The 25,053-nt window shown below is 40.0% G+C and overlaps 1 protein-coding gene across 1 annotated transcript in view; it reads left to right on the plus strand.

The window, feature by feature from the left end:
- The window catches only part of LOC110170876 (coiled-coil domain-containing protein 122), an 85,124-nt gene extending 60,318 nt beyond the window's left edge, over positions 1-24,806 (plus strand). The window contains 1 exon segment of the mRNA XM_055166612.1: positions 24,711-24,806. Coding sequence (XP_055022587.1) covers positions 24,711-24,806 — 96 coding nt within the window.
- Positions 24,807-25,053: the final 247 nt, after the last annotated feature.

A 25,053-nucleotide genomic window follows, 5' to 3' on the forward strand; every position in this document is an offset into this window, starting at 1 on the left:
CTCCTGGTGGGACATGCCCGGAACACCTCCCAAGGGTGACGCCCAGGAGACACCTGGAACAGAAGCCCTCCCCCCAGCACCAGCCCAGTAAAAATCTGTATTTTTTGATGTTTTTTACTTAAAATGATGCAGAATCATGTTATTAACATTAACACCATTTATAATCACCTACAGAACATAAACCATAGACTGTAGCACATGAACCAGAACTGAACCAGAACTGAACCAGAACTGAACCAGGACTGAACCAGGACTAAACCAGGACTAAACCAGGACTACAACCAGGACTACAACAAGACTAAACCAGAACACAACAGATTCCAGGCACTCCAAACAAGTAGAAAAAGTTAACACATCGCACGAGGAAAAATATAGTTAAAAGGCCTTTATTTGAATGGCCAAAGCCAACATGTTTCAACCTTAACTGGTCTTCATCAGGGCTACAACAAGACTAAACCAGGACTGAACCAGGACTAAACCCGCTTGTATCCGCGATCTCGTCCTTTCGGTCATTACCCAGAGCTCATGACCATAGGTGAGAGTAGGAACGAAGACTGACCGGTAACTCGAGAGTTTTGCCTTTGGGCTCAGCTCCTTTTCACTACAACAGTTCGATACAGCGACCGCATCACTGCAGACGCTGCACCTGTCCACCTGTCAATCTCACGCTCCATCCTCCCCTCATGAACAAGACCCCGAGATACTTGAACTCCTCCACTTGAGGCAGGAACTCTCCACCCACCCGGAGAGGGAAATAAACAAAACACAGAATACAAAAAGCTTGAAATACTTTATGAATCTGAATAATTTTAATGACAGTATTGATAGCAGCCCTGTTTGATACACCCACAGTTCAAAGTTGTGCTCGTTGTGGTTCAGTTCAGCTGGAGCCGTGTGCACTGGATGGAGCTTAATCCCTATTTCCACTGCGCTGTCCTGTTTCTGTCTCCAAATGTGTACAGTTTAGTCTCTGGTACAACCGCCTCCTCTGTATCTGTGGATGTTCCAGGTAGACTGTGTAAACACGAGCGGCCACTGTCTGCTCCACAAGCCTGTAAACAAGTGTAAACAAGAGTAAACACGGATCAGAAGCTCAAAGCCAAAGGAACAGAGTAATGGTCAACACGCCGCTGAGATTCCTTTGTGTTTGTGTGTGGATGCACGTCGGGCTCATCTACACGACGAGCACATGGGTGTCACTCCCGGGGAAATGATTCAGCACTTTTCATTGTTTAAAAGATATCAATTCTACATCCATTAGAGGTTTTTATTCAGACTTTTAACTCATATAAGCACAAGTGGTGTAATGATATTCAAGTCTCAAGATACAATATCATCACAGTATGAACCTCACGCAGCCGTTGGGGAGTAACAGATTACATGTACCGGAGTTACGTAATCAGAGTACAAATGATGAGTAACTGTATTCAGTTACAGTTACTGTTTAAGTGAGTGATAATTGGATTACAGTTACTTTGTTGAAATAAATGGATTACACGGCGGTATTTTCCTGTTTTTACATTTTGGGCTAAACCAGGTCTAAACCAGGACTAAACCAGGTTCTAAACCAGGCTAAACCAGGTCTAAAAACCAGGACTAAACCAGGACTAAACCAGGACTAAACCAGGACTAAACCAGGTCTAAAACCAGGTCTAAACCAGGTCTAAACCAGGACTAAACCAGGACTAAACCAGGACTAAACCAGGACTAAACCAGGTCTAAAACCAGGTCTAAACCAGGTCTAAACCAGGACTAAACCAGGACTAAACCAGGTCTAAACCAGGACTAAACCAGGACTAAACCAGGTCTAAAACCAGGTCTAAACCAGGTAAACCAGGTTTAAACCAGGACTAAACCAGGTCTAAACCAGGTCTAAACCAGGTCTAAACCAGGTCTAAAACCAGGTCTAAAACCAGGTCTAAACCAGGACTAAACCAGGTCTAAACCAGGTCTAAACCAGGTCTAAACCAGGACTAAAACAGGTCTAAAACAGGATTTAACAGGACTAAATCACACTGTGTGGACGTGTCTCCTCGTCTTCTATCAATAATATTTTAATTTGGTTCAGTAAAGTCTGGACTTTTTATTTTATTTTATCAGACAAAACATCTTCATGTTACGATTTCCTCGTCTTTGTTTCTCTACAGCAAATCAAGTAATCCAAAGTATTCAGATTACGTTACTCACTCTAACTAATTATGTTACAAACTACATTTTGGGATATGTAATCTGTAATCTGTAGGGGAATACATTTTAAAAGTTACTTTCCCAACACTGACCTCACAGTATGATACCATATTTTGTGCACTATTAGTCGCTCTGGATTATAAGACACACTGTCATTAAATGGTCTATTTTTGAACTTTTTTCACAAATAAACCACGTGGGACTTTAAAGGAAACCCAACAGTGTGATGGGTGAGTGGTTTTGTTTGTTTGTTTCGTTCACGGTGACTCTGGGCTTTGTTCAGTTGTGGCGTGTAGGGAGGGTGTGTCTGGGACCAACGGATTGTCGGCGTGTTCACAGTGACTCAGTTGTTCAGTCGTGTCTAGAAGTGGCACATTGCACTCACTTTTTCGGTTTGTTCCTCCGTTCCGTTCCTCGTCGGTGTGGAGTGATGAGTGTGTCTGTGGGTGTGTTTTGCTCTGTGCGGTCGCTGTCTGCTCCGTGTGTGTTTGTGTGTTCTGTGGGTGGTGCGGCTTTGTAGTTTACTGAAGTCGTGTTGTGACACCCGAGAGGATTCGTGTATGGGGCGCGCGGTCGTTTTTTGACGCGGTTAGAGGCTTAAGAGCGCGTCTAATAGCCCAGAAAATACAGCATTTGTTGCGATATCGTGGGAAAGCTCACGATATGTTGGGGAGGCTCACGATTTGCGATGTAACAATATCCAAATCTCAATCCAAAAACTCATATCTACTCATCTCAAATCAAAACCTCATATAAGCTCTAGAGGAAGTCTCAAGATACGATATTTTCACGATACACATCTCACGGTACGATGTTTATTGCGATATTTTGTGGAGGTTAAATAGCTAAAACTATTAATATATGACTTTTACCACTTAAAATGCATTGATTTAAGACTTAATCCAAAGAACTAAGTTAAGTGTTAGAACTGTTATTTCTTCCTCTAGTCTGCACTGAAATGGAGCAAAGGATCATGGTCTATGTAGTTCCCTCTGTGTTTTTTTTAGCTATTGCAGCACCGTAACTCTTCGTTTAAGCAAAGAGACTTGTAATTTAATATATTGTGATGGTCCACGATATAATTTTTATTTATTTATTGAATGGGGACAGTGCATATTAATGAACATGTACAACACTGCAGTGTAAATATGACAGGTTATAACAAGAATGCTCATTTCCATCTCTAGTCCTTCGGCAGGTACAAACTTAACAGAAAAAATAACAAAAACAAGTGACAGTTCTAGACTAAAAGTGTCCACAAGTCTGGTTTTCCTTTAGCCGCTGTTTCAAGTGGGATTTGAAGGTGGCAAGTGTTGGAGTTTGTCTTATTGATAGTGACAGACTGTTCCAAAATGTAGAGCCTCTGACTGAGACACACTTTGTCTGAATGTTGTGTGTCTGTGTGGAGCTCACGGTTCCTCCGGGCTGTGGCTCTAGTTCCCTCTGACGGTCTTTACTTTAATAAAATCATGTAATGGAGGGGGGCAAGTCCATACAAAACTTTATATACAAAACATCCATATTTAAAATCAACAAAATGATTCAAATGAAGCAGACTGTACTTGTCTAAAAAGGTGCAGTGGTGAAATGAAAGTGGTTTCTTGTCCAATATTTTTATGGCTTTTTAAAAAGTGATTGGATGGGTTTGAGTGTTGTTATTGTGAGAACTTTGATGATACGATATCACGATATTTTGGTTATTGTTACATCACTAATAAGCACCATTCTTTTTCACTCTAGTCGTGTTGGTGGATTGTTTTAGTGTTTTGACATTGTTGTCAGTCCCTAAATCTTGATAAAATTACGTATTTTCTTTGATTACGACTTTATTCTTGTAAAATATGAGTTTTTCTGGTTTCAACTTTCTTCTCATAAATACGACTTTAATGTCAAAATGTTGCGACTTTATTACTTTATTACCACAAATAATCTCCAATTGTCTTCTTTTATAACAAGCAAATATTGTTTAAGTCTATTAAAGATAATTGAACCTTTCTGCAGGTGGAAAAGTCACTAAAACTGACCCGTGAGAGCTCATTTTCAAAAATTCTGTTTGAAATGAAGGAAGTTAATAGTAGATGTTGTTATTACTTTAAACTAATCAGAATATGCCAAAGTTTCTCTGGTAAAAATTTGATCAACATCTAACTGTGGCACATGGGGAACTAAGGCTCCAAAGAAGGAGCCAAAAAGATCACATTTGGTCTGTGACTATATTTGGGGCTCTACACCCTCCACATGAAAACTCAGAAAAGTGTGAGATTGTTGTCAGAAATGGTCATTCTCTCAAATATTCAGGTTCAACAGTTAGTTTGTAAATATCTGCTTTTTGATTGAGTGGCAACCAAATGTGAGATTTTAGGGGCCCACAGCGCCCCCCTTAATAAAGACACACAATATTTGACAACAGATTCAGAATCTATGACCAAGAATCTACAATAATACAAAGTTTCAGCTTCCTAGCTCTATTTTTTCTTTTTATTTATTTATTTTTTTTTACAAAGTTCTGGTCTCTCAAACATGTTTATAAATTAAGGTTTCCGAAAAAGTGAGCATGGCCTCAATATAACTCAGGAGCGACTCAAGTGATTGAGCTACAATCTGAGATTCTTTCATTTGGTCATTTTAGAATTTTTTTTTAAATTTTTCAGCCAAATCTGAGATGGCTCATAAGGGAGGGCGGCTGATTTCATATGGACTGACCCTTTTTTAATGTGACCCTTATAGTCCGTCGTAGCTTCTGGACGTTGCTCAATTCTACGTGTATCACCTATTAAAAAAAAAATCAGAACAAAGTGCGTACGTGTGCACCAGTGCCAATGACATCTCAAATACAAGAGGATAAAGATTAGTCAAACATGGATGAATCACACTAAACACAACGTCAGACGGCAACTAACTTGTTTAAAAGCTCTGAAAACTGTCATTGAGTTCATTTAAAAATAAAAGCAGAGGTGTGTGTTTTGGTCCATACAGTACGTCGTCTCCGTACAGTGTGAGAGAAGACGGGGTAAAGCAGTATATCATTATAGTGTCTTATTCTCCAACAGGCAGAGGCACGTACAGCGAGGTTATGTAAGGGCCGCTGTACTTCTGCTCCAATGACTCTCACAAACAAGAGCATGCAACGTGTGCGAGCAAAGACACTCTACTGCACAGAGACATAGCAAATACTGCAGGTTATGTCTGGATATACAGAAGGGAGGGTCACCAGACTTTCAAAACTGAAAACTGCACGTAACATTGTCTATTCTTGACTCACTGGTGGGTCAGTATAAAATCTAAAAGATGTTTGTTGGTGCATTTTTTTTTTGGGGGGTCATTTTCAAGCACATTTTTCTGTATTTTAGCTAAACAGATGATAATATATCCTCTTCTTTACTGTTGGTGGGGATCAAATTGGTCAAAAACAGGGACAACTAGGACATTTCTTATATAAAACTGGGACAAATCACTGGTTTTATATAAATGTGCTGGGACAGGGGACACAGGACTCAAAACTGGGACTGTCAATAGGGACGTCTGCTCACCCTGGATACAGGACTAGTATTTGTGCAGTACATTGACACTGGTCCATGTCGGGTCACGGTTTAAGTCCTGATGTAGACTTGGTTTAGTCCTGGTTTAGTCTCAGTTTAGTTCTTATGTGACGTGAGCAAAGAGTGTATATAAAAATGGCATTGCGAACTCGCTAGCCGCCACATTCCATATAGGAAGTGAGCATGGGAGCACTTTCGGCTCCACTGACGGTTAACTTTACATTGAAAATTGTCACCCCTCTCTGTGTAACTGCTTGCAGTGACCCTCATCATTTTGGTCTTAAAATATTCATATTTGTCCCGTTGATTTGAGCTACTTGCCCACAACCCCTAAGTGCTGTTAAAGTTTAAATGTCCATCAATTTGAGCTCCCGAGGCAGACATTTGCAGCAGAACAGCTACATTAGATGACTGAATAGTTTGGACTGAATATTTAATTTTCTTGTTTTATCATATTTAATTGTCTTTGAATGTGTAGAAAACATTGTAACTTTGTTTAGAAAGGTGCTGTACAAATGGAATTGGCATGGAATTGTCCCATCTTACCTTCAATGTTCCCAGTATCACAAAGGTAAGATATAGGCCTGTCAAGATTTGCTCCTCTACTTCATCTACATGAGTGAATAATGTTGATTCTACAGTGGGACATTATTCGATGGATAAATTGTCCTGTGGATATGTGCTCCCTTTAGTTGGAGCCTTAACTACGTACAGTATATTCATATAAATGAGTTTAGATTTGACTTAACTAAAGTATAAAGTGTGATCACTGTGTGCAAACAGCATCAAACCCGCGTCTCTAATCCAAAGAAATATGTTGTCAAACTGGGAGGTCAGGGGTTTGGGTTTATTGGATCTATACAACTGTAAATGGAAAAAAATAAGGTTGCTTATTTCGATGGGGTATCGTGAATCGAGAAACGTCACTGTTGATTTAAGCTGCTGGGACCTCATTTTGACAGATCACCCGCTCTACATGATCTTGGTGTTTTTATTTTGCTCTTTTGTCCAAAAAAAAAGTCCTATTCCTAATCTGGAACTCTTGCATAGTGAGCTTCATTTGACTGGAGCCGAGCACTACGGGTGACTTCACACTTACTTGGTCCACTTCTTTATACAGTCTATGGGCGTAAGTGCGTAATTTTCAGTGAAACAAGGAAGTAGGTCTAAAAATGGAACTAATCTGTAGTTCTCACAAACCCGTTGGCGCATTGTTAATACTCACAGGCATATATTTTCATCTGCAGTCAGACAGAGCCAGGGTTTACTCTGATTCTAAGACCTGCTCGCTTATACTGACCTCTGATTTTTGCCACAATGACCTTGCATCTGGAGCAGTTTTCAGGTCCTCAGATGTGCAAGATCTGCAAGTAACCCACACAAAGTACAAACTGAACCCTACATACATTTAAACCATAGATATACTGTATAAAGAAGTGAACTAAGGCAGTGTGACGTCATCCTTAACGTTCATCTCCAGTCAAATGAAGCTCACCAAGGCTGGAGGTCAAAGAGGCGAATTTGAAGCCACTTCCATTGCAGGAAGAGGAAATAAGACACTAGGACCATATAGAGCAGGTTCATATGAACATTTTAGAAGCAAAAAAAATGCAGTAGTTACAGAGAGAGAGGAGACACATTTTCAATGTTTTATGTGAAGTCAGTTGGAGCCAGAGTCAAAGGAACCAGCGGATAGTGGGTTAGCTCAGTGGCGGAGTTAACAATTTTGAGGCCCTCACTATAATGCGCTGTTTTTTTTAATATATATTATCTGTTTTCCACCATTGTTCTTGAGACACGCACATCTCTATTTGAATTATGGTGGATTGGAAACTTGTCTTATTAGTTCAGTCGCCTACTAGAAAACCAGAGCTGAAAGTAGATTTATTTTATTGCTACAATTCAATTTTTTGTTTACATTCATTTTATATGATTATGCTCATGATTATGTTCAAATCAGGGCCAAGCTGACTCGTCCATTTCACACTTAACACTTAAAATCAAACAATTAGACAATCAGATACTATTTTGTTGGTGGTTTTTATTTTTTATGTATTTATTTTTTGTGTGTAAAACCACTATAGAGGCTTTGCACCATCACGTGTCCCCATGGCAACGGTACCTACTCCGCCATGACACCGGGCACACTATGTCACTGACTTCAGCAGCATCAGAGAAACATGGGCAGGTTTTGTTGTGTATTTGGTTGTTCTAGACGCTCTGAAAGGGTTAAAATGAATCATTTCTTCACTGTTCCTCTGGAAATGACTCATCAGGATCAAACAAGGAAATTATTGAAAAAAAGACGAGAATCTTTTCATGGTCGATTCTTTCGAGGTTCGGCTCACAGGAGCCCAGTGTGGGTTCGTTGAATCGTAAACTAGTGCAGGTTTTCCTGGATATAATAATAATAATTTAGTTCAGTAAATGTGCTTCTTTCATTAAATAAACTATGAAACAATTTAAATACAAATACCTTGATGAAACTTCGAGTGTCTTGATGGTACCATAGGAAATCTCTTCATGGTTTATGTTCTCTAACTATAATCCGCGTCTTTTTTTTCAATAATTCCCTTGTTTGATCCTGATGACTCATTTCCAGAGAAACAGTGAAGAAACGATTCATTTTATCCCTTTCAGAGCGTCTAGAACAACCAAATACACAACAAAACCTGCCCATGTTTCTCCTGATGCTGCTGAAGTCAATGACATAGTGTTGCCCGGTGTCATGGCGGCGTAGGTACCGTTGCTATAGGGGTCACATGACGGTGCAAAGACTCTATAGTCATATTGAGAGGAAATCAAATCAAATTGCTCTGAGGCTTCGGTCATTAGTAGCACTGAGGGTAATTGTTTGGGGGGTTATACGTTAAAGTTTATACGTTAAACCCAGCATTACAGCTCTTTCTTTTGGGATTGTGATACATATATAATCCATAACTATACAGATTAATTTATAAATATATAGATTTGCTTCATGCTCCTTTAAAATTGTACCATGGGGCAACAACAACATTAAACTTTCTGTTAAAATCACATAGAACGCGTCTTGTTGCATCACCAGCTTTATTTGGCGTGTTCTGTTTTTAGCTCTGGGGATGTATTTACAGGTACATTTTTCTTTAGGTTTTCTCAACACAGTTATTACGTCGATGAAAACTATGATGAAATGTATTGAAAGAATGAAGAGTGCTCAGAATAGAGTAGAGCTAAAGTGGTCCACACACGCAGCCAGGGCATTACGTAATCCAGCATTGTACTCTTTCTGTTCTGAACATTTTATTATATGTGTGTGTGGACGGGATTTTAGAGAGAAAACTGCACGTATGAATTCACAGACATGAGCAGAGGAGGATACTCACCCACTTACATTTACTCTAACTAATATTAACTTGGGTAAAATTGTACTACTCTGACTCGTTTTCAGACACTGTACATATAAAACTAGTATCAGAACCTTTGAGCAGGTATCGAAAGTAAACACTGGGCTTTTTATTTTCTTTTAGCAGACAAAACTTCTTATGTGAAGATCCTCGTCTTTGCTTCTCTGCAGTAAATCAAGTAATCCAAAGTATTCAGATTACATTGCTCACTTTAAGTAATTGAATGGATTACGTTACAAACTACATTTTGGGGTATGTAATCTGTAATCTGTAGGGGAATACATTTTAAAAGTCACCTTCCCAACACTGATCATATTTTATTTTGTTTCCACGTGTAGAAAACTTTGTAATTTTGTTTAGAAAGGCGCTGTATAAATAAAATATCACTATATTATAACAGGAAATTCACACTGTAAATTATGATATTAGTGTTAAATATTCTATATGTAACACTATTTAATATAAAGATTTGAGTGTTTCCAGTCATTTCTTTCTCTTATATAACGGGAGTCTTATTTGATAGAAGATATGGGCCTGTGGAAATGAGCTCCTCTACCTTCTCTTCACTTCTTTATATATGTGCTCCCTTCAGTCAGAGTCTATTTGAGCAGAATATGACTGTCCAAATGAACTACCTACACAGATTCAGATAAATGAGTTGAAATTGTACATAACTAAAGTATAAAGTTTGATCACTGTGTGCAACCAGTACAAACCTGCGTCTCTAATCCAAACAAATATATTGTAAAACTGGAGAGGTCAGGGTTTGGCTTTATTGGATCTATACCATTGTTTCCCAAAGACTTTGTCACGACCCTCAGGTGGGTCACACAAGATTTTTTTGGGGTCGTCTTGTCACGATCTGCATGTATCTGCATGTTTAGTATATTTGTATGTTTTGACTGTTTTGTTCCAGTATTGCTGGTTCAGTTGAATGTTGAAAAGAAAAAGAAATGTTCTACATTTAATGTCCAAACAGGCGACTTCTGGATCCTTTTATTGCTGCTTCAATGACTGTTTTTTATTGTTTAAAACTTGAGTAAAACTAATAGTTCAGAGACACAATCACTCAGTCAACAATAAAATATCCTCATTAATGTTCAAAAATGATCAAATCCACCTTTATTTTGTGATTTATGAATAATGTCTATGGACTTGGGTCACAAAGGTTTGTGACTTTTAAAATATGGGTCCCCAGAAAAAAAGTTTGGGAAACACTGATGTATACAACTGTAAATGGAAAAACATAAGTTTGTTTATTTCGATGGGACTGCGTGAATCGATAAATGTCACAGCCCATTTTGACAAAACACTGGGCCAAAATGCTTAATTCTGCATAATATTAATTATAATTTTTTGTAAAAAAAAAAAAACAATACGTAAATATCATTGTTCTGATGACAATGAAAAAGTGAGACTGACTTACAAAAAATGTCACTTAAAAAACACCTTCTAAAATAAAATTAATGCAGCTTTAGTCCAGGCATGAGGTCAAATGATAAAATATGTTTATTCTGTAATTCCAAATGAGCTCAAACAGACCAGTCAGAGTCAAACAAAGGGCCGTGTGGGATCTTGGAACACTGTGGAACCAACCTGGACCACAGAGGGATGACAGATATATAAGGGAATGGGAATAGAAAAGACAGTTCTGTGGTTTAATGTTGAAAATCACATTCTGTTGTCTAAATTCAGAGTGTTTTCTTTAGAATCTGTATTGAAAATGGATTCGTGACATCAGTGTGGTGACAGAACGACCTCAGAGCCTGATGTCTTCACCTCTGTGATGTTCTGAGGTTCTGTTCTTCTCGTTCCTCATGTTTTCTCTAAGTGCTATCATTAGTTTAATTTGAGTCAGATGCAGGTCACATGATTCTAATTACATCCCAGCTGATGCTCACTACAGCTCTCCTCCTCTCTTCTCTCTCTCCTCTCTCACTTCCTTGTCTCTTTCTCTCTCTTTCCTCCCTCACTGCCTCATCTCTGTCTTTTTTCCTTTCTCACTCCCTCTCTTCTCTCCCTCTCTCTTTCCTCTCTCACTCCCTCTCTTCTTTGTCTTTCTCTTTTTTCTCTCACTCCTGTCTTCTCTCTTTCCTCTCTCACTTCCTCATCTCTTTCTCTCTTTCCTCTCCCACCCCTCTCGTCTCTGTCTCTCTCTGTTTCCTCTCTCATTCCTCTCTTCTCTGTCTCTCTTTTTCCTCTCTCACTCCCTTCTCTGTCTCTCTCTTTCCTCTCTCACTCCTTCTCTTCTCTTCTCTCTTTCCTCTCCCACCCTCTCTTTGTCTTTCTCTTTCTCTCTCACTCCCTCTCTTCTCTTCTCTCTCTTTCCTCTCTCACTCCCTCTCTTCTGTCTTTCTCTTTCCTCTCTCACTCCCTCTCTTCTCTTCTCTCTCGTTCCTCTCTCACTTCCTCATCTCTTTCTCTTTCCTCTCCTACCCCTCTCTTCTGTCTTTCTCTTTCCTCTCCTACCCCTCTCTTCTGTCTTTCTCTTTCCTCTCCCACTCCTCTCTTCTCTCTCCTTCTCTGTCTCTTTCTTTCCTCTCTCATCCCTCTCTTCTCTGTTTCTTTTTCCTCTCTCAATCCTCTTTTCTCTGTTTATCTTTTTCTTCTGTCACCCCTCTCTTCTCTCTCCTATCTCCTCATCATGCCCTCTTTCCTTTCTCTTGCTCCTCCCTCTCTTTCATCCTGTCACCCTTCCTTTCCCACTCTCTCTCTCTCACTTTTTTCTCTCTCCTTTACCTTCTTCACCCTTCTTCAACCTCTCCTCTCTCACCTCCCCTGTCTTCCCATCATCTTCTTCACTCTCTCTCATTTCTTATTTTCACCTTTTCCCTCTCGCAGTCCTCCCTCTTATCCCTCTTTCCCTCCGTCCATCCCTCTCTCGTGGCTGACGCCGTCCACCATCTTCAGCTAAATCAAAATCACGTTTGGAAAATTTAAAGCCACAGCGACGCCATAAAACATTCCACTTCCTCTGAGATTACGATCTGACTCTAAACCGTGATGGATGATTTCCTCTGAGGGGAAATGCCTCTTCCCTCGTCCGCAAAAGTTACATAATGCACCTTTAACTTTTCCTCTCCTATTTATGTTTATCTGTTTAAAGGATGGATGCCAATCAGAAACCACTGTGACTTAGGCTATGTTCAGACTGCAGGGCTTAACGCTCAATTCCGATTTTCTTTGTCAAATCCGATGTTTTTGCGAGGTCGTTCACATTTCCAATTAAATGTGACTTGTATGTGACTCCAGTGTGAACATTAAACGGCCCAAAAGTGTCCTGCATGTGACACTGGAGACACGACGACGTCAACCGCAGCGAGCGTGCTCTGTGTTTACAGAAGTTGTCCAAACATGGACGCAGCATCGAGCACCTGGAGATTTTAAAGTTCCTCTTGTACCGGAGCCAGAACATGAACAACTTACTTGGAGAAGGACGAGGTTTTTGGCCGTGGTGTTTTGTGGGGCAGCGGCAGCGACGTCCGTTGAAAGGAACGTGTGGATGTGGAGACGTAGCCAAGAGTGGTGAGTGGTGATGTGCTTCACTTCAGTGACACAGAGTTCATTAACAATTTTCATATGACGAGAAGAACGTTTGTGTACGTTTGTCACTTGTTGATAACGTGTAGGTGGATGAATGCGCTTTGACCGTTCAGACTGAAGTCACATGTCAAAAGATCAGATATGTATCAGTTTCAGGAGCACATATCCAAGTGTCCTGGGTCACATTTGAAAAAAATCAGATCTGTGTCGTTCAGACTGTCATTAAAAGATCAGATACAGGAACATAGGGGCCAAAAAATCAGATTTGGGTCACTTCAGGCTGCAGTCTGAACGTAGCCAAACTTGACAGCCAATCAAAAACCACTGTGTAGAACCTGACGGCCAATCAGAAAGCTCTGTGACGCACTTGACATCTGAATAGAAAGCTCAAGGAAGCACCTGACAGCCAATGACAGCCAATCTGAAACCACTGTGACAAACCTGACCTCCAACTGGAAACCTCTGACTGTGACGCACCTGACAGCCAATCAGAACTCTGTATGATACACAGCCAATCAGAAACCACTGTGATGCACCTCATAGCCAGTCAGAAACCACCCATGATGCACCTGACATTCAACCGGAAATCTCTGTGAAACACCTGACAGCCAATTGGAAAGCTCTGTTACGCACCTGACATCTGAACACACAGCTCAAGGAAACACCCGACCGCCAGTCTGAAAGCTCTGTGACGTAAAATGACAGCCAATCAGAAATCTATGTGACACATTTGAGGGCCAATCAGAAGCCACTGTGACGAACCTGACATCCACCTGGAAATCTCTGACTGTGACAAACCTGACAGTCAATCCAAAAACACTGTCACGCACCTGACAGCCAACCAGAGAGGTCAGTGACACACCTGACACCTGACATCCTAATCTCTGTGATGCACCTGACAGCCAATCAGAAACCACTGTGATGCACTTGACATCCAATCAGAAACCACCCATGACGCACCTGGCAGCCAACTGGAAATCTCTGACTGTGATGAACCTGACAGCCAATCAGAAACCACTGTGACAAACATGACAGCCAATCAGAAACCACTGTGACAAACACGACAGCCAATCAGAAACCACTGTGACAAACATGACAGCCAATCAGAAACCACTGTGACAAACATGACAGCCAATCAGAAAACCACTGTGACAAACAGACAGCAATCAGAAACCACTGTGACAAACATGACAGCAATCAGAAACCACTGTGACAAACACGACAGCCAATCAGAAACCACTGTGACAAACACGACAGCCAATCAGAGACCACTGTGACGCACCTGACATCCACCTGGAAATCTCTGACTGTGACGCACCTGGCAGCCAATCAGAAAGCTATAAGACGCACCTCTGAATAGAAAGCTCTGGGACGCACCTGAAATCTGAACGGAAAGCTCAAGGAAGCACCTCACAGCCAATCGAAGACGTCTGTGACTCACCTGACAACCGAACAGAAAGCTCAGGGAAGCACATGAAGCTCTGTGACGCATCTGAGGGCCAATCCGAAACCACTGTGACGAACCTGACATCCGAACAGAAAGATCAAGGAAGCACCTGACAGCCAATCGGAAATCTCCCCAACTGTGTGATGATGTACCTGACAGTCAGAAAGCTTGTGGCTCCTGTTGTGTGTAAATGTTTTGCACGTGCACCTCAGCCAAACAGTTACTACGTGTTGAGTTTGTGCTGAACGTGAGGGCCGTGACTGGTTTATCCACAAAGACGATATGGACAGCTGATGAAAACCAGCTCAGGAACAGCAGAGTTTGGCTCCGACATGTCTGCATATGAGTCTAGATGTTTATTGTCCTATCAACAAAATAAATGCAAAGGAAATGGTTTGGGTCTCCACAACGGACTTGGACCCTGGAGCTTCTGTGGTTCAGATCCGCGTCAGGACGTCATCTCCGGGACTTGGCGCAGGATTATAAACGCAGCTTTATTCTGGAGAAGTGAGACTTAGTGGTCCATCAAGTGCAAAGAGTAGAGGTGCAGATAAGTGCTGTACTGTCCTCTGTGGTATGTAAACACGAGAGCAGAGCCAGAGAGGAGCCCACACACACAGGCCTGGAGGAACATCTGAGGACAGACTATGCTTCAGCTCCTTCTGGGCTGAGCTTTAGCGTCAGCAGCTGCCTTTTCTTAATGTTTACTGGACATTTTCTTGGTTTAAAAGCCAATATTTTCCCGTTGATTAAATATGTTGGAAGGACTCTAATCAAAATACTAACGATGATACTCAAACAATACACAGCCTAGTCCAGTGTTTCCCAAACTTTTTTTCTGGGGACCCATATTTAAAAGTCACAAACCTTTACGACCCAAGTCAATAGACAAAATAAAGGTGGATTTGAGCATTATTGAACATTCATGAGGATATTTTATTGTTGACTGGCTGATCGTGTCTCTGAACATTTAGTTTTATTCAAGTATTAAACAATAAAAAACAGTCATTGAAGCAGCAATAAAAGGATCCAGAAGTTGCCTATTTGGACATTAAATGTAGCCCAAATTTTTTTTCTTTTCAACATTCAATTGAACCAGCAATATTGGAACAAAATAGTTAATAAAATAATTACAAAAAGATTAGAAATTATACAAAACATTTCAATGTGTGTCAGAACTAGGGATGTAACAATAGGGTCCAGTCAAGTGGTAACGGAGGGAAACAGGGGCAGATTTTTGACATTCAAATGTCTCTTATTCAGAAACTAGAGGAACTATTGAAATAAGTAAAGTATCAGAATGTAGGAAAGAGTTACACTCCAACAGGGTCAAGTTAAACCTGTGATATTCTTTCAAGTTGTTGACAAAAAATTTAAAAACTCATGTTGGTAACGGAGGGAATGAAATATGCAGCACTTTTTGGGCAATAAATCCAAACAGTGATAACTCTTGGTTCTCACTTCCATATCCTTAACAAACTGGTTTGAATATTTGCTTCATATAGTTTTCTACCATATGGTACAAGATTAGGTTGAAAACCTCTTACTTTTTGACTCATGAGATTTTTTATTAAGAAAGGTCATGGTAACGGAGGGAAAAGTAACGGAGGGAAAATTGTTACAAGCAAGTAGAAGGTGCAGGATTTTACATCATTTGTCAACTTTTTTCTTCTGAAAACTTTAATATTACTTCAAAATGAAAGGAAACTATTTCTATAAAATATGTCAGTCCTTCCAAGCAAATTTTTGATCATTTTAAATACTTTTTTTTTTTGAAAAATCCTGTCCCTTCATCAACAGTTCAAAGATGGAATAACACAAGATATGATGAAATACAATCCATTTATTTGACATGATTTGCAGGTCTTTGAAATTTGGGAAATAATTTTTGTTCCATGTTTCATACATGGTCTGTTTAAAACATATGGAACTTTAGAACCAAAAATGGTACAGAAAAAAGGTCAACAGTTTCATAAACTAGAGTACATATGTATCTGTTCAATACATTTTTATATCAGATGCATTAACTTGAATTTTTGGCCTTGCTGTTTACTTCTGCTTGACAGGGGCCTCATCGAAATCTTACAGTACGATATTATGACTATATTCATCTCACGGTATGATATTTGTTGAGATATTTTGAAGAGGCTGATATAATTGTAGATAAGACACTTTTTTGCTTTTAAAATACCTTGAGAAGATTTTGGTGTGACTTATTTCCATCATAATCCCAAGAATTCAAGTAAAAAACATATTTCTTCAAGTTGTCTGTGTTGAAATGAATCATGGGATATGTAGGTCACTATGTTTATAAGCTTTTACTACTATTAAACCAGGCATTTAAGCAAATTAACTTGTAATTTGATATATTGTGACAGTCCACGATATTACTGTGAGACTTTTGACGATACGATATCACGATATTTTGGTTATTGTTACATATCTTGTCAGAAGTGTATATCACAGAGCTACATGCAGATCGTGACAAGGCCAATCCTCAAAAAAATCTCTTGTCTTTAAAGCGGATTTATTCTTCAAACTGGACTTTATCAGAGCTTTTAACAACGTTATTGTCATGGTTCATGTTTTGTAGTCGTTGTTTTTGTTTATTTTGTTGTATCTTTTTCCTGTAGTGTAGTGTGCCTTTGGGGTTTTATTTTGACATTTGTGCTGCTTCAAGTTTTGAGTTGGAGAAACATAAATGGTAAAATGTTCACATCTTTATACAGGCTTTTTCACCTTCAAGGCACTCAAAGCACTTTACAACTAGGAAACACTCACACATTCACACACACATTCACACACAAATGTATACAGACACTTGGGGCGAGGTGAGTTAAGTGTCTTGCCCAAGGACACAACAACAGTATTCATCTGTGGGAGCTGGAATCGCTACGCTGCCAACCTGTGGGTCAGTGGATCTGACCGCTCAACTGACGATGTTTTGAAAGCTCATTGCGGGCGCGGGTCAGAGTGGGACTACACAACGCAGGAGTGGGTGGGATGATGAACTGTAGTCCTGCAAACTAAACATGAGTGTAAAGTCAAATATACAAATGATTCATGTTTGCCCATCATACATCATTTGTGCTGGATATTTTATTTGGCATAAATTTGTGGACCTGGTCTAATCTCACGCACATTTGAGACAATTCCTTTCTGCTTGTCTGTGTTTGATAGAGCTTCAGAAAGCGATCGTTCCCATCTTGTGGGATTTGCGGGCAGGAGCGGGACAAAATATCGCAGTTGAGGACGGGAATGGTAATGAAAATGACAATTCTTTGCGGGCGCTGGTGGGAGTGGGACTGCACAATGTGGGTGTGGGCGGGAGAGGGATTGAAAATTGTGTCCTGTGCAGACCTCTACTGTCAACCTTCGAATCGTTTGTCTTCGAAGGACAAACACTCTAACATTTGAGCTACTGTCAAAACGTAATAAAAAATAATTTTAAAAAAGCTTTTATACATCGACCATCTGAATGTGCTATGCATTTTTTCCACTTTTAAATAGTTATTGACTTCTCATTGAATCTATGAAATTTAAAGTGAGTCATGCATGTTTATATATCACCATGGAGACAAGCAGGCGAGGCCAAGTTACAGGTCTGTGGAGAGGCGAGCCCACTCACAGTGCACATGCATGTTGTTGTAGGAAGTTCTTAAGCAAAACACCTGTAATTGAATAATAAAAAGACAGTTTAATGCCATACTTTGGAACATGGAGTGAGTGAGGGTGACCATTTGTGTTTGTCAAAACCAGGACACCGTACGGGGGGTGGGGGGTGGGGCCTTGTCATCGACATTGAGCGACTCTCACCTGGCAAAGCTTATGAATGTTTTTCGGTGTCCTGGTGCTTTGAGGTCCCTGATGCTCTCACTGGACACCGAAACATATGTGCTGTTTTGGACACTGTGCACATGGACTCCCACTTGTTTCGACCTGGACGGAAAGCGAAGAATTTCTTATAGAAGTCATCATTAAATGCGCATTTGTGCTTTGGCATGCTGCAGGCTGAACGACTGTTTGTGTCTGCTCGCTCCTTCTGAGTGCAGAGAGCTACAAGAGACACTCAGTTTAATGGCCCAATTAAAGATCATGAAAACCCGGACATTTCCATCACTTTATAACGGACGGCCAGGACAGGACGTGGAAAACGGACATGTCTGAGGAAAAACGGATGTTTGGTCAGCAACCTACATTCGGTTTGTCGATTAAAAATGAACGTAATCGACAAAATTCTTAATGATCAGTTAATCGACTAATCATGCTCATCCCTAGTAGTAGGTAGCTCAAATCAAAAGGTAGCTAAAACTGACAGGACACAGGTTAATACAAACATTTTGAGACCAAACAGCAGCAGTTACTCAGAGAGGGGACACAAGTTTTGGTGTAAAGTCAATTGCAGCCACAGTCTATGAAGCCGGAAGTGCCTCCATGCTCACTTCCTATATGGAACGCAGCGGCTCGCAAGTGAGTCGTACATGTTTGAGTAATCTTTCTTCTACTGACGTCTTCAAGACATCATTGCTTTGATCTACACCATCGGTATTCTCCCACTGTGACGTACTTACTGTGTTCTCCAATATTATTTTCTTAATCGATAGGAGTCGGCAGCGTTGCATAGCGTCGTCATTTTGGTACAATTTTTTACAAATCCACTACCCGCTAGTGTGATGTGCAGCTTTGTTTATGGTGACGTCATTGAGCATCGCAGTTTTCAAACCCATTAAGTCATTTTAGATAAATATTGTGATTTAAAATGTCCAAATGATGACATAATGATCCACGGTTGTCATTATGACTATACAGGAAACAAAAGCATGATGTTGGCTTTAAAAACACACTGTGCATGTTTCTCATTGTCCAAAAATGGAAAATATTTGCTGTCCATGCTGCACTGCTTGGTCATCAGTTGAGTGTTTGGAGCTATTTTCAGATCAGCGTTTTTAGCTCATTGCGCAGCACAGGGTCGACACTTCCCTCTGTCTGCGCCGATTCTAACAGGAAGTGCGTGTTAGCTTTAGCACTCTCAGCACAATGCGGCAGGACAATGCAGCGTGGGTATGTCAGGTCTAAACCTCACAGAGACTCATATAGACTCATATGTCAGGGCGAAACGAGAATAGAGAGATGTGGTCATGCTGGGGTATTTTGGGAAGAGGAAGTCATGACCTTTTCACTAACTGTGGTTGGATAATCACATTTAGGCCAAATATTTTTAGTCCAAGCAAAAAATGATCCTGAGAAGCTAAACAGAATCAAACCTTATAGTTGATGGTCTAGGAAAGAAATTCATGTTAGACTAAAGACATGTGTTGTCAAACAAAGGGGGCGTGGCAAAAGCTCTCAAAACTTATATGTGTATATGTATATGTGTATATGTATATATATATATATGTATATATATATATATATATATATATATATATATATATATATATATGTGTGTGTGTGTGTGTGTGTGTGTGTATATGTATCTGACTCAAACTGCAATCACAAGACTGCACCTGCACCTGCACACCAGTTCATGCAAAAATGCTATTTGTGCAAAAAAAAAAAAAAAAAAGTAAGTATGAGAAAACATGTTATTGTCCAATAATCAGGAAGAGTTCATTAGCATGCTAGTTGTTTTTAGCTTTGCCGTCACAGCAATACGAGTTGTGAATGCATAATGTAAGTGAGGAACAACTCTGCAAACTGTTTACAATGAACTAGCACTGTTTTTTTTTTTTTTCAGATTTTTTTTTAAGACGGAACAATTAGATAAAGAGACTTTAAGTGTGTCTATGTTCTATGGACAGTGGACATGGCCCCGTCTGGACCCAAACCCTCTGATACAAGATTTACTGTATGTCTCTGTGTGTGTCTGTGTGTGTGTGTGTGTGTGTGTGTGTGTGTGTGTGTGTGTGTGTGTGTGTGCGCTCCTCAGACAAAGTGTGTCTCAGTATAAAGAAAACAGTCGTCACAGTGTGTGAGGAGAAGATAGCACTGTTCACATGTCAATCAGCAGCTCAGCAGTGTGACAACCACAAACAGGATCAGGAAGAACACTTCAGTGTTCACATGTTTAATACTTTACTTTTTTTTTTTTTTTGCTTTTGCATGAATTATGTCACATTTAAAAGCTGAATGGAACATTCGGTTTTGGTCAGCTCTATGTTCCCACAGCTCTATGTTCTCTTATTTCTAAGATTTTTCTCAAAATGAAACTCTAAGTCAAGTCATTTTTATTTTTATACCACATTTAAAGAGATGATTCAGAGTCATTTCAACCCCGGGTCCTTTGCTCCAGGACCTCTACATCACATCTGTAGTCTGCTGCTGCTGGAGAGTAGGTTGGGTGTAACTGATGACCAAATTGGGGGAAATGGGGATAAAATCTGATGCAAACTGATGATAAAGGAAAAGGGCCTAATTTTGGGGGAAAAAAAAACAACAAACTAAAACAAACTTATAAATGAAGGAACATAAGGCTGAGGGAACATAGGCACGCTCCCATTCAGTTAGTCTCAAGACTCATGACTCTGCTGTCATTGTGAGTTCTGTTAGGCTACGTTTATATGATGATGGTCTAAACAGAAGACGTAAAAGTGGATGGTTCACTTTTTCTTCTGCTTTTAGATGAGCATTTTCGGGAGGAAATCTGTGTGCATATTGGTGACGCAAAAGTGTGGAATTGGATTGGGAATACATGCCAGACAGCGAGGTGGTGCAGCTAGGTGGTATGTGACGAAAACGTGTACACAACGTGAGCAGATCTGACCAGAGTTTTGTGTCTTGGGCAGTGTAGACAGAAACACTACGGTGGAGTGTATTCAACTTTTCCACTCTGAAGGGTGGGTGCAAATTTTTGATGAAAGGCACTTCCGATAAAATATTTTGTTCGTTTTTGTCTGAAAGTGTTCTTGTGTAAACAGGCCCTTAGAGTTGTCAACAAGTATAGTTAAAACTAATGCTGCACATACACTGTCCGATATTTTTGATGGTTTCACTCAGCCCCAGCGGAAACTGTACGAACAAATCACAGGGTTTAAAAGTTCATGACTCAGAATTCATGTTCTCATACTAAACAAACTACTGCAACAGAGCAAAACCGTCATGAGAGGCGACTGGATTTCAAACAGGTTTGATATTCCTGTGACCTACGATTGTCGAGCTGGTCGTGAGGTATTAATTGGTTCTCGTTACCCCATGTTTACATCACGAACCATGACACATGATTAAGCCAAAACTCGGCCCGTTCCCAAAAACAGTCGCACAAGTGAAAAATCTGCTCATAAAGGGCCAAAAATTGCACAGTTTAAACCCGACATTAGTCATATTGGAAATGATAAAAATGACGTCAACAATAATGCTACAGACTTTAAAAACATAAAAGGGCACTTCCTTGTTTACCACTTAATGATGTCACAAAGTGTTTCAGCTCTGGTGAGGGGAACAAACTGCAAGATTAAACAAAAACACAACTCCAGGTACTTTACAGTAATTGGAAGTAGAAATCACATAGTTTTAGTAGTAGTAGTAGTAGTAGTAGTAGTAGTAGTAGTAGTAGTAGTAGTAGTAGCAGCAGCCGTCAAAACAAGGAGTAGTAGTAGTAGTAGTAGCTGTAGCCGTCAAAACAAGGTCATATGGTGAGTAGTAGTCTTGAGAATGTGGTTGACGTGGTTTGTAGTACCAAAAGTAAAAGTAATAGTACTACAATACCAACATAACTTATAGTCTATAGTCTAGTTATATTCAGCCATACATGCAGTACTTTTCTGGAGTAACCTTTCCAGTGCTTACAAGCCGTGAACTTCTTCTGATATTTGAGAAGTAGTACTAATTGCTTTGATGTACTTGGAAGACATTCAGTACACAGAGTATGCCAAATATTTGTACTGCAGTCTGGGCCTCAGCCAAAACAACCACATGAACCAGATAGACCAGTGCGTGTATGTCCAAGAGCACTTTTGTCACGCCATACTCCAGACTTATGTCATTTGAAGTAATAGTATTTTGAAGTGCAGTAGAATTTGTACTAGCTTGAAGAAGAGTTTGCAGTAGTCCAAAGTTATTCCTCTTTTACCTTATGGATTCTGAGCATCTTAATTCTCACTCTGATGAGTTTAAAAGCAGTCATGGTAAAACTAACAACAACTAGCATGCTGATAGTGCACTTCTTAGTTCTCGGACAATAAAATACTTCATAATTACCATATTTTTCGGACTATAAAGCGCACCGAATTATAACGCGCAATATCAGTAATAATGTAGAATTTTCTGGTCTAGTTTCATACAGAAGGTGTATTATAAGGAGCATTAAGCGAAACAAAACAGAAAAATAAGTCAAACTTTCTTCAACTCATTCACAATAACTCAGCCTGGACTAGAGTGTGGATCTGGTTGAATGTTTCTGTCTGAGCCCGGCCCACATCTGACAGAGCTGTGATCCAATCTGACCTGAGCCCGACACTATTAAAATCACACTATTTTCACAGACCTGAAGTATTGAACCACATTTCACAAATAATAATAAAACAGTTTTGACTTGTATCTAAACTAGAAGTGCAGAGCTCTGATCTTTGAACGCTTAAGAGTGTCAAAGCGACTGGTTTATTGTAGACAGGAAACAGATGACGCGCTGATGTGTTTGGGCTCGGCTCGGACCCGGACACAAGTTCTAAATATTTATCTGAATCCGTTGGGTTCTGACAAGTCCCATCAGATGTCAGTCAGGTTTCCAGGCTCTAGCTCAGGTGTCCACGATCCATTGGCAGATCGTGGTGTAACTCGCCTGGCGTTGTCTCCCTGTCTTGGTGAATGTAGATCACTCCGCAAGGTACGGTATGGTAGGTATGTTAGGCGTAACGCTCTGACAATCCATCAAGCGGTGCAGTTTCGTAGCTTTCTAAAGTTGTACTAAAACATTCTGACAGATTTTTGAGCACCATGTACCACATAAAATCTATTCGAGGTCAGTAAACCAGAATTAATACATAAGGTGCACCGGATTATAAGGCGCACTGTCCTTTTTTGAGAAAATTAAAAGATTTTATTTGCGCTTTATAATTAAAAAAAATACGGTAGAAGCAGACAGCACACAGTCAGACATATATTGACCTCAAGAACTGTTTATACAATGTAGAAGTAGATTCCACATGTTCCACAATATGGCATGAACTTGTATATCTCCATGGAGTTACAGGTCTGTGGAGAGGAGAGCCCACTCACTACCTTATGGATTCTGAGCATCTTAATTATTCACTCTGATGAGTTTATAAGCACTTTCTACAACTTTGAGCAGCGCCATTTTTCCAGTCATGGTAAAGCTAATAACAACCAGCATGCTAATAGTGCACTTCCTGGTTCTCGGACAATAAAACACTAAATAATTACCATATTTTTCTACCCCAGGCGTCCACGATCCATTGGCAGATCGTGGCGTAACTTGCCCGGCGTTGTCTCTTTGTCTTGGTGAATGTGGATTACTCCGCGAGGCTCCTGACTACAGTAGGCGTAATGCTCCGATAATCCATCAAGCGGTGCAGCTTCATAGCTTTCTAAAGACATTTTGACAGATTTTTGAGCGCTGTGTACCACATAAAATTCGGTTCGGTAAGCACAACCAAAATTAATACATAAGTGCACCTTATCAAGACGCACTGTTCTTTTTTGAGAAAATTTAAGTGCGCCTTATCGTCCTGGAAATACGGTAGAAGTAGACAGCACACAAACACACATATATTGACCTAAGAACTGCTTATACAATGTAGAAGTAGATTCCACAGGGTCCACAATATGGCGTTAACTTGTATATTTCCATGGAGACAGGCAGCTGAGACCGAGTTACAGGTCTATGGAGAGGCGAGCCCACTCACAGTACAAATGCATGTTTTTGTAAGCAATTCTTAAGCAATAAAAACACCTGTAATTGAATAATGCAAAGATAGTTTAATGCCACACTTTGGAACATTCCATGCAAAACTATAAGATCTTCACAGAGGTAACAGGTGTTTGCAGAAAAGTTATGTTATGTGTTTTTTTTTTGTTTTTTTTTTACTTTGTGCATTATTTGATGTTTTGTCTGTTAGATTACAGGTGTTTTAAAGGTGTTGTATGTAACTTTTTGGTTGCTTGTTTCTATGGAGATGTCATGTCTCTGCCTGGAATGTTCCACAGTGTGACATTAAACAGCTCTACTTTACATTTATTCTACTACAAGTGGTTTTAGAGCTCAAAAATACTTAAAAAATATATACATGTTCACTGCAAGTGCGGTTGTCTCTCCACAGATCTGACTTGTAACTTGGTCTGGTTTGGTCTCCATGAAGATAGAATGAAAGTTTTAATGCCATACTGTGAAACATTCCAGACAACACAATAACATCTCCATGGAGAAAAGCACCAGAAAAGTTACACAGTGCACCTTAAAAAGTACTTTTAATAATATGTAGACTAGGTTTGGTCCTGGTTTAGTTCTGGTCTAGTCTGGATTCATTTTGGAGTTTGGTCCCAGTTGAGATGTGCGTGTACGTGTACTTGTGTGTACTTGTGTGTACTTGTGTGTACTTGTGTGTACTTCCATCCTTGAGTTTGTTTTCATGCGTGTTGTGTTGTGTCCGTGTACAGGCCTGGGTGAAACGTGGCACATGGCTGAAGCTGAAGGACATTACCAAGGAAACAGGCCCCAGCTGCGACGGGAGGGACGTGACTAATACAAGGTGAAACATTCACAAGTTGTACACGGCCTGGACCGTCCACGTTCAACTGCTCCAAGGTTAGAGACACGTTCACATTTTGTCTGGTTAAAGAGGGAGTATTATACGTCTGCTGGGGGTTTCACTGTTCACACAACATGTTCATATCACCACAACAACTTTTACTGTTTTCAGAATGTTATATTCTCCAAAAACAACGATTCAAATGTCAAAATGGTTTCACTTTTGTGTTTGGTTTTGTTCCCCCGGACGCT

This window comes from Boleophthalmus pectinirostris, unplaced genomic scaffold, assembly GCF_026225935.1.
Source record: "Boleophthalmus pectinirostris isolate CB_2022bp ecotype Guang Dong unplaced genomic scaffold, ASM2622593v1 HiC_scaffold_11, whole genome shotgun sequence".
NCBI classification, from domain to species: Eukaryota; Metazoa; Chordata; class Actinopteri; order Gobiiformes; family Gobiidae; genus Boleophthalmus; species Boleophthalmus pectinirostris.